Here is an 11,700-nt window from a genome sequence, read left to right on the forward strand (position 1 = left end):
TCTGATTCATAACAGCAGTGAATAATCATGCAGTCACCAACTACATAAATTGCAACATTGGAAAAGTTCACTTGTGCCTTATCTCTTGCCAGTGTGTAGAAACAACAGCTGCTTATGGAGAAGATAATGATGGGCATTTAAATTATTATTTTTTTTGGTTTTGGTTTTGAGATGCAAAGTGTAAAATTAACTCAAGGGGAGTTAAATAAAATCAAAGAAAAATACTTCATTGTAATAGGAACTAAAACGAGAAGTCTGCAAGATTTGTGAAATGGTTTATCAATGTTTGTTCCAGGGTTGGTGTCCATTATAATTGTAATTGCGTAATTGATCATTAAATAGAATTATGGCCTAATTATAATTTAAAAATCTGTTGTTGTTGTTGTAATCGTAATTAAATTCTAATTGAGTTTAGATATATGACTTTGTAATTGCCATGAAAATTTGATAGAAATTGTAAAATATAATTTTACGCAAAACTGGGGAACCATGTTACAGTTCTGTGTACAGTTAGTTAACATATTATTAACATATTTAAAATATGTTTCATATCAAGCTTTGCTGCATTTTACCATATGAAAAAAAATGTGAATGGAGGGGTTTAATGACACAAAAAATGCTGAGACACCCACACCAAAAATATTAAAATCTATATTTTCATTGATTAGGAAGACTAACAAGATAACCAATACATGGGAAATAAATTAAATCATAGATATTTGTTTTTAGTGTATTTTACAGCTGATTTAGGACCCGTTAGCATTAGAGATGCTAACACAAGAGGAAGGTTAATTGACTTTGCTGTGTTTTATTTATTTATTTATTTATTTATTTATTTATAATCCTGTAGCACTTTGAGATTTGGCATCAAATGTAAAGTGCATTACAAATAAAATGTATTATTATTATTATTATTATTATTATTATTATTACTTTCTGAGGATAAAAAGTATTGTAATTTAATTGTAATTGTTAAAAAAAAACAAAATGCTGATCACTGTAATTGTAATTGAACATGGGTAATAGAAAATGTAATTGCTACTGAAGAATGTAATTTACCCCAACCCCGGTGAGCTCCCCCATAGCATGTTGCAAAATTATAAGCAGCATTATGGTGTTCAGTCAACTTATTCTAATGAAGAAAATTAATCATGGAAATCTTAATACATTGCAATCTGTGTGTAGTCACTGATTAAATGATTCACAAATACAGTATATATACACTGCCTCAAGATGCAAAATGAATTAGTCCATTGCGTCTGTAAAGGAGAGGATTAAACATCAATAGCAGTGTAATCACTACATGTGGGAGTTAACCACTAGGCATACTGTATGCTTTCAACAGTGCATGTGCTGCCATAAGCTTCTGCTTTATTTCTGATGTAGAATATTTAAAGGAGACAAGTCAATAAATATGCTTTGGTGAAGGATGGGAATGGGTTCCTGGGAGTAAAGAAAATGGGAAGAAAAAGCGTCAGGAAAACTACATGTTACATTAAAGAACTGAAGGTCATCTACTTTAATTCACAACAATCAAATGTAAAAATGTCTCTTAATTAATACAAATCATTGCTTAAGTAAAAAGTAGCTCAAAAAACCCCAGTGAGAGACAAAATGAAATTACTATGATAAAAGACCCGTGGAACCTTATCTTAAATGTATTACTTGCATTATTTATAGTCTGGTGATTTATTATTAATTGTCTTATGAATGACAATTTTAGCAATTTAATTTTCGGGATCGATATAGTTTTATGGCTCACAGTTTGTTCATCACTTATCACCAGCAGGTGAATCTAGCGTTGCATCTCCCTGCCATTATATTCCAGGGATGCCTGAAAGTGTCATTCAAGTATATTCACCTTATTAATTGGCCCTTTAATTCCGAGATATGAATCAACTTCCTGTGTAATGGATTTGTGAAAAGGTTGTGTTTACCGTTTCAATTCCTCTCCCTTAAGGTACCGTTGAAAACTCATTACTTTTCCCATTTGAGGAAAAAAATACTATTTTTTAATTCCTAACACAAAAACTGGTGTAATGCAATTTGAAACTAAAGCCAGTTATCGTGACTTTTTTTACTTCGAGTTTAAGTTTAACAACACGTTCCCTCCATGTTTTAGAATTGGTGTGTCATCATTTTGTCGTATCAGCACGAGTGCCTTGGTTGTGTCGTATTTCCACTGGATGGATCTGCAGTTCAGTAATCCCCACTGTGTCTGTGATGCTTATCTGTTGCAACAAGGACTCAGGGTCAACCAGTGGGCGTGCACGTGTATGTGACGAGTATTTTAACTTTACATTTTGACCCACATCCCATCTGTTATCATTGAGGAGGTGGGGTTTATGACCTATACTGCAGCCAGTCAGCAGGGGGAGCTCTAAAAGAAAAGCTTCATTCCTCCGGGGAGCTTGTCTCATCCATTCTTTTCACAGCCTATGCTCAGGAGATCTCACTAATTCACGCGTAATGGCGCGATATAGCGAGTTCTATTCAATGCAAAGAGAAACACAAAGTTTTTGAAAAGAGCAGAAGGCAAATCGGCTCGGTCCTGCCCTGTAGATCTTCCACTTTTGTGGGGATTATTGTGGATAAGTGCGAAATACAATGCAATGCCACTCTATCTAGGGTGTAGCCCCACCTAGCGCCTAAAGAAAGCTGGAGATGGGCACCAGCAGACCCCCGCGACCCTGAAAAGGAATATGATCCGCCTATAAAACAGAGTATTTTATTCTGTCAGTGCACTTCTTCCTGTCACGCACAAGCTTATCTTTGCCGAACTTATTCAGCACAGCTCTGGAGTCCGGCAAAAATGAAAGGGCTGCGTATCTGCTGCAGATCAAAAAGTGCGCTATGGAAATAAACTGAGCCAAATCAAGGATAAAATCCTCAGCTGTTCTCCAACTGTTCAGCCTGAGTCTAGGATTGTCCTGCTGTAAAAGCAGTCCTAATAGATTTGTGTTTCAAAGAGCTTCTGTGTAGAATCTTGGCCTTCCTTTGTCTTCTTAATTGTGTTTCTGGAGATAAAAGCAGTGCAACCAGGTATTTATTTACCTTGATAGTGCTGCGTTCCACAGAGTAGGGTCTGAAATGCTTTTGTAACCTTTAGCTGCAGTACTGGCTACTCTCTAGATGACTGAACTCCTTTTGCTGCCTTCAGAGAAAACATGACATCCAGACACTTTCGCTCACCTTTGGTGTAATTATGTTCAATTGGCTGCTCCAATAAATGTCAAACTTCAAATAATCAACAACTTGGACTTTTTGGGCTTTCTAAAAGAGCATACAAGCTGTAATCTTCTTGTAAGATTACGTTATACAAAGCTTATTTTCACTTTACTGCTAATACAACAATAAACAGATCAAATCTGAACTTGTTTTCAAGGTTACAAAAATCCCATGATCACAACTATCGGTAGAGTCAAAATATACCCTCTTGCTTTATAGGGTACCTGTATTGAATTTTAATTGTAAGCTCTATCTAAAGATCATATTTCCTAGAGGTTTAGTTGGGTAATTGTCTTTCACCCTGCTTGTGTGAGGGACAGATGCTTCTAGTGACATTGGCTGCTGGTGGCTCACTCTAAAAACTATTTCAAATGTCTCACACAATGTGTAAAAACACATTTAAAAAAAGAAAGAAAGAAATGAAAATAGTATAAACCATAATGTAAATTTTTTTTAATTACATTCTTTATTTTTAGTGGAATCTGTTCTGAACGTAATAACAGAATCCGGCTCTGTTCCCTTAAACTAGGGGTGTCAAACTCATTTTAGTTCAGGGGCCAAATACGGAGCAGTTTGATGTGGGCCACAGATTTTATGTGTGAAAATAAAATTTCAACATTATTCTGCCCTAGTTTGCACTTCTACATATACATAAAATACAAAATATGTAAGAAACTGACAAAATCCAAGCAATAAGTGACAAATATCAGTCCCAACAGGATCTTCACTTCAAATGTCTTAGGTTTACTAATAGATTACTATTTAATTAAGGGAATTATTATAATTTGTCATCATTTGAGGAAAATTGAAGGTTTTTGTAAATAGATTACGTTTTTTAACTGTTTAACATTAAAAATGACTGCAATCATGCGACATAAGCACCTATAAAACTGCGAGTACTTGCAAATATTCATTTACACAATGACTCATGTTTTCTCTGACATCTTTACTTTCTCCTGCGGGTCAAATTGGATGCTCCAAAAGGGGCCAGATTTGGTCCCCGGGCCATGAGTTTGACACGTGCCGTAAACAAAAGCTTGTGACTATTACGCTGTCCTACAGCTCCATCAAGTCCTGTTTAGCATCACAATCAATCCATATTAGTCCTCTTAATGAGGTGGGCTAAACTTAATATGTTCATTGACTCCCTCCTACTGCAGATATTATTTTTTACCTTGCCAATATACTGTGATTTAAGCTGAGCCAAGTCAAATTGCTAAAGGAGAAACTACTATGCCAGCGAGGGAAATAATTTAGCTTAAACAACTTGTCATTTTGCCAAGGTCATAAATCACTTGGTGTATTAGCATGCCTAATGCATGTGCGTTTGGGAGTCTCATCATCCATGAATGCTTACTGAGATCTCTCATTCATAATTGATGAGCTCAGGGGCTCACCTCTGTACCTAATGAAGATACACAAACGTTCTGGCAATCGCGGGCATGTACGTGGATGTGGGAGCTCAGGGTCATAAGGGCTCTCGGTGGAGTCACGCACTCTGAAATGCATCATTCTCAATTTTAGTCAGTGAAACACAGGGGGTGTGGCTGTCACTGTCATCGCCAATGTGTGCATCTCCATCCTCACAATCACAACCAGGTTTGGGGTCAATCCCAATTGTAATTATAATCATAATTTTAAAAATCTGTTTTTAATTGAGTTTAGATAATTGTCTTTGTCATTGTAATTGCCATGAAAATTCGATAAAAATTGTCAATTATAATTTAATGCAAATCTATGGAACCATGTTACAGTTCTACACATATGTATTTCACAATTATTAAAATATGTTTCATATCAAGATTTCCCTCCATTTTACCTTTTAAAAAAATATAAATCTAGGGGGATACTGAAACAAAAAAAGGCTCAGATGCCCACACCAAAATATTAATAACAATATTTTTCATTAGTTAGGAAGCCTAACAAGGTTACCAATAGATAGGAAAGAAATGTGATGATACATATTTGTTTTGACCTATCATAAGAGAATCATAACAGAAAGCTAACACAAGAGGAAGGTTAACTTTTATTAGGTTTATTAAGTGTAATTGAACTTTAGTAATTGAGAATGTAATTGTAATTTACTTTTTGAGGATACAAATATAATTGTAATTTATTTGTAATTGGGAAAAAATGCCAATCACTGCAATCATAATTGAACATGGCTAATTGAAAATGTAATTGTGACTGAAAAATGTAATTGACCCCAGCCAAAGTTATGTCAATTACACACTTTGTCCTATTTACCACTTTAAACAATAACGTTGGTCGCTGTTGTCAATGTTTGCATTGGGTACATGTTATGTAAATGTCACTGCTCAAGTGGCACCACATACTGCTCGCATAACCCACCCCAGAGAGCAGTACATCTGATATTTTCCCAGCAAAGCCACATATGTGTACACATGCACACGCACACACACACACACACCTTTACTCATTCAGAGCAGGAACAAGAAGATGTCTGCCTGCTTGGTCTCCAGGAGAGGTGCTCATCCTAATCCCTGATTAACAATATCAGTCGGTGGTGACAGTTTAATTTAACACAGTGCTTCTCAGGGATTAGCCAGTGCATGGGGATGTGCATGTGCACAATCTCTCTCACACACACACACACACACACAGACCTGTTCAATTTTCCCTGCAAATTTAAGACCTTGTCCATGTTTATTTCACCTTAGAATAGTCACGGAGGAAATAAGATGATAATAGCTGCAAGCATAATTTTCTGCTGCAGTTGTTAATATAAAAGAAAAGGATAACGGAAGCACATATTTAAAGGAATTGTGTGGGGGTTTTTTGTTTGTTTTTTAATAATTATAGACATCAGGGGTGGGGTCAATTACATTTTTTCATTACAATTACGTCTTCAGTTATTTGTGTTCAGTTACAACTTGATTACGGTGACTGGCATTTTTTTCAATTACAAATAAAATTACAATTATCATTCTCCCCCTGTAAGTCAATTATAATGATGTTATAATTATTAAAGTTCAATTACAATTAATCACAATTACTGAGCCTTTAATAAATAAGCCCATAAAAACGTATCATTTAGCATCTCGTATGATAAAGGGCCATTGTCTTAAATCAGCTGTAAAATACACAAAAAAATATTATCCATCACCCAATTTGTTTCTCATCTCTTGGTTAACTTGTTAGGCTTCCTAAGCAATGAAAATATTGGTTTTCTTTTTTTTTTTTTAGTGTGGGCGTTGTTTCACTATATGCCTAGATTTCATTTGATTTATTTATTTTAAGTGGTAGTTGGAAAACTTTATGTAAAACATGATTTTAGAATTATTAACTATATATGTGTAAGCCATAGAACTGTAACACAATTACCCAGTTTTTGTTTTTTTTTATTTGAATTGTAATTGACAGTTTTTAATTCTCGAACTTCCGTGCCAATTACAATTACAAAATCAATTGTCCGAACTCAATTACAATTTATTTATGATTAAAACCGCAAAAGTTTTTTGACAATTAAAGCTGCAAACGCTATCGTAGGGTCCAAGGAAGTGGCCGGGGTCAGTACCCCAAGGTCACGTATCCCAATGTTGGGTATTAGGGTTCAGTTTGATCAAATTTGGTGGAAATTGATGGAAAAACGGCTGATATTACATTTGTTTTAGCATTCGCCTAGCAATAGCATTATCCTAGCAATAATAATAGCCTGACATTAGCATTAGCTAGCAATAGCTTAGCATTAGCTTAAACCGAGCATTGGCATTAACATTAACCTAGCATTAGCATTGGGCTAACATTAGCATTAGCCTCGCATTAACAATAACCTGGCAATAGCAATAGTTTAATATTAGCATTAGCTAGCAGTAGCTTAGCATTAGCATTAATCTAGCAATAGCATTAACATTAACCTAGCATTGCCATTGGGTTAGCAATAGCATTAATCTAGCAATAGCTTAGCATTAGCGTACACCTAGCATTAACATTAATGTAGCATTAATATTAACCTAGCATTAGCATTAGGCAAACATTAGCATTAACCTAGCAATAGCATTTAGTTAAAAATCACTGTGTCTCTTGTTAGGTTTTCCATGTCAGCCTCTTCCCTAGCTGCTGGTCCATACATGTTTATATTGCTGTGCATGTTTAGGTCTCTGTTTGTGCACGTGTGAATTATTAATGCAAAGAGAAGAGGAAGTGTTCAGCACATAGCATGTCTAAACGCTGCCAGCAGTTTCAGTTTAAACAGAGATCAAACAGAGTTGCATCAGCGGCTTTAATGTGAAAGATGATTGAAACAGACGCCTTGAGCAAGGAATTGAATATCCTCTTTGGTCATTGTTTAATATTTATTGTGCCTGTATCAGAGTGCTCAAAGGATCCTGCAAAGAGTCACCCATTAATGAAATGAAGCTCATCTGTATGTGTGTCCCCCTCTCAGTCATCTGCCTGGTTGGTCTGGGCTTGGTGGTGTTTTTCTTCAGTTTCCTGCTCTCCATCTTCCGGTCCAAATACCATGGATACCCTTACAGGTAACTATGGTAACCATATTGCACTCCTCAATGATAAGTAAAACACGATCCAGAAGCAGAAAATAAGACATATCTGCCAACATGTTGCAGGTAAGACTAGAATCCCATTAAAACAGGATCCATCTACTGGTTTAAAAGTGTTTTTTTTTATACTGTAGTTTTAGTGTTTTTTTGTTTTTTTAAATAATAATAATGGCAAACTTTTTCTTCTATTACTCACAACATTGACAAAATGATGGCTGTGCCTCAGATGTTTTCCAAATGGTGCAGTGTAGTGAATATGTCAGTTACTTAATCCCTGCAGTGCACTGAGCTGGAACAGCAGCAATTTGGCCTCACTTTGAGCGAAAGGTCACCACTACATAAAAAAGATTTAATGCAGATGGAACGGATTCTGATCCTGGGACCAGCTCATGGCCACTTGAGCAGCTCCAGTATATCAGAGCACAATTATTACAGGGAAAGAAAGCACCGCAAAGACTGGCCCCTGAGACCGGTAGGAGTAGATAATTTACCGTCATGGGGTTTAAACCTTATTGTGACCTTTGTCGGAAATTCCAGTGAAAGATGGCGTTCCAGGTCAATGAAGGGGTTAGTAATTCTGTATCTGTCAAGTTGGGATTTAATTCAATTATAGAAAAGGTTACTTTTTGTTTCATGCTTGTAACTTTTATATGAAGTGTAATCCATACCAAAGTTTTCTGCACTTTATGATTTTTTATCTCTGAAAAATATTACCAAGTTACATGTAATCAAATAGTAAAGGGAATATACAATTAGATGAAAGGGCGTATAGGTATCAAATAAGGCTGTAATGTATGCCAAGAGGTAAAAAAAAAAATGAATAGCTTTCATTAGTAAATATTACATTATTAAGTTAAAAATTTCAAGAAATCTGAAGCATAAATAGTAACTAAACCCCCGATTAGCTAACGTGTCTAGGCTAGAAATAAAAAAAAATTCTTGATTATGGGCGGGGCTCCTGAAGCAGTTAAGACACGCCCAGTCTATACTATAATAGCTCGAAGAAGAGAAAAGAAAGGATCGGGCACTGACACCAACGTCAACTTCACTTTTCATTGTGGATTTTTTTATGTGCTAACGTTAACCTCGCTCTTCTTCGTGGATTTTTACCGGACTGCTTTCGTGTTGTGTTGTAGGGTTTATATTTGTGTGCGCTTTCGTTTTTTTTGTTGCGTTGTGGCGTTTGTCATTCTGTGTTGTGTTCTGAGCTTTTACGGCCACCGTAAAGATCCGACCAAAAACCAGCTGTTAATGCAAAATAAACGTATTGGCCAAAAAACAAGTATGTCTATTGTTCTTTATTCACTCATATTTGTTTCCTCCTTTGTTTCCAGCTTTCTTATCAAGTAAAATTGACGATTGACGGAGTATGTTACGGGACCAAAGCTTGTGGAGCAAGTTGGAGAAAAGTGAAGAAGATACTTGAGGAGGAAGAGGAAAGTGTCACTGTTGACTTTAAAATGCATGCTGGTTTTCTTCAGATGGTCATTCGTGTTTTTTTGGTTACTTCTTATTGTGAGACCATTAACACTGAAAAATAAACATGTTGTCTTGACTCTGCTTCTTTATTTTCTGTGACTCCTGACTGTGGGAGTCCGAGACGTGCCTTTATTCCACATGCATTCTATTCTATATGAAGTGAACGTCACTCGCTGTGTTTCCATTACCCTTGGAAATGCGCAAAATCTAAATAGCGCAATAAAAATGGTATTAGAAACACCTGAATTTTGAAAAAACACTCAAATATCGCTAAAAGGTTTGATGCTTTCATGAGGAGGAATTTTAGACGTTTCAAATACTCAAGCACTTTAGAAGCACTTTCTCCAAATAAAGTACCTGGTCACATGACTACTGCTCCCCGAGAAAGCATAACGCGGTACGTGTAAACAGTAGAGGAGACTGGGAAATTTCTTAGCATTATACTTTATGATTATTGCCACATAAGAAGTAAAACAACAAAGGAATACAGAGTGTTATATGGAGGATCTGAGCGTCCGTCCTTCGGGATGAGATTTCATCCCGAGGCGCCTGCCCAAAACAACGTTCAAAGGAAACACGTTCAAAGCACAATTATACTTTGTCGACATTTAGAAATATCGCTTTTATTTTGTGAAAGATATATAATGGAAACCCAGCTAGTGATTGATTATCTCTTTCTTTATCACGACTTCAGATTTTGGTTATAATACAACACTACGTTGTTCCACTTGCCAGAGAAACACATGTGATGCTTGAACCTTTGCACCTCTTGTGAGCGTTTCAATATTCCTAGCAGAATATAAGCCCATAGGTCATTGAAAGAATATCTGTTTTTACTGGTGGACTGCCCACTTTCTGGCCCTGAGTGGGCTGAGCACTGAGACCGCTTACATAACCTGCTGTGTGTGGGCAGGCATTGGAATTATGCCGTCGATGGAGCGGTTTGAAAAATGTAAAAATAGCCGTCTTCCGGTCTATTTTAGTTTAAATATTTGAGAAGAGGGAATACATTGTGTTGGTGTATTTTTACAATCTGATCTTGGACATAAATACACTGCTGGAAAAGCACAAAATTTGAGTAACTTAAAGGCTGCTGCAAGGAACAGTTATTCATATAACAATTACTACTGTAAGAAAGAAAGCCTATTTATTAGACAATATTTACTGTAAAACATGTCTGAGTTTATTTTTCCCTATAGAAAAAAGAAAGCATTTATTTCACTTTAATAATACTTGGCAGTATTAGGAGTTACTTGGTTTCAAACATGGATGGGAAACTCTATCACAGCGAGGGCCACAAAATTGTATCTGATCCGAGGGCCACGTCATCAACATTTGTCAGCATTTAGAATAATGACCAATCAGAGCATTAACCCCGGTTGGGAAAAAGTGTTTGTCTTTTTTTGTCTTTGTTCTTTTATTGTTTTCTCAGTTTTTAGTCATTTTATGTGTTTTAGTTCATTTTCATTTCAATTTATTTACATTTTATTTATATAGCGCTAATTACAACAAAAGTCATCCCAAAGCGCTCGATTTGTGCATCTTTGGGGTAGATTTCTGTATTTTTGTTGTTTTTAACACTTTCCTGTCATTTTGTGTAATGTTGTTGACATTTTGTGTGTCTTTGGAGCTATTGTGTAATTTGTTGTGGCTTTGTGTGTTTTTGTAGTCATTTTGTTTGTTTAAGTGGTTGTTGTGTCCGTATTTGTTGTCATTTAATGCATTTTGGGAATTTTCTGTGTGCTTTGTGCATTTTGCTGCCAGTTTGTGTGTTTTTGGAGTCATTTTGTGTATTATGTGGGGCTACATATTCCTTTCAAGTTGTTGAATTACAATTTGTTTGGGGGTCGTAAAAAATTGCCAGGTCAAATTCACTAAAATTCTACCAAAATTTGATGGGGCTCGTAATGCTACATAATTTGCAGTAATACTAAATCACAATTTATTTATTGTTTTGACTGAAAATTCTCTGAAATGATCCCACAGACATCTCCCAAATTTCATTGAAAATTGAGATTTTTTTTTTGTTTGCAAATTTAAGTAATTTTGACCAATTGCTCCACATTGACAATATTGTTAATGATCATGAGAATAAGGCACCACAATTTCCTAGCTTTCCAACATTACGTACTGCACTTTAAAAACCAGAGGATTGCTTTTAGCAGTCCCTCCACGATTTCACGGCCAATTTCTGTGATTGTTGCGGCCTAAATTCTCTGATTTTGCGGCAGCTTTGTCAAAAAAAACTGATGCAAAATGCAGGCTTTATTATTTTCTATAACTTTGCCAAAACTGGTGAATTTGCCAAACATCTCATAACAATACAAAAAGTATCTCAGATTCACAATAATTTCACAAGATATGGATTATTTGTTAAAAGTAACCAGGTGAATGTATTGGGAGGTGTGCAGTTCAGTCATAACTGGACAGTTGGTGATGGTCAGTTGACTACTACGACTGGTGTTTCTTT

The 11,700-nt window shown here is 35.8% G+C and overlaps 1 protein-coding gene across 1 annotated transcript in view; it reads left to right on the forward strand.

The window, feature by feature from the left end:
• Positions 1–9,306, forward strand: part of tusc3 (tumor suppressor candidate 3) — a 78,656-nt gene extending 69,350 nt beyond the window's left edge. Inside the window, exons 9-10 of the mRNA XM_028448719.1 lie at positions 7,637–7,727; positions 9,086–9,306. Of these exons, the coding sequence (XP_028304520.1) occupies positions 7,637–7,727; positions 9,086–9,101 (107 nt within the window). The 3' untranslated portion in view covers positions 9,102–9,306. The remainder of the gene's footprint in view (positions 1–7,636; positions 7,728–9,085) is intronic.
• The last annotated feature ends 2,394 nt before the right edge of the window (positions 9,307–11,700 follow it).

Source organism: Gouania willdenowi, chromosome 1, assembly GCF_900634775.1.
Source record: "Gouania willdenowi chromosome 1, fGouWil2.1, whole genome shotgun sequence".
NCBI lineage: Eukaryota > Metazoa > Chordata > Actinopteri > Blenniiformes > Gobiesocidae > Gouania > Gouania willdenowi.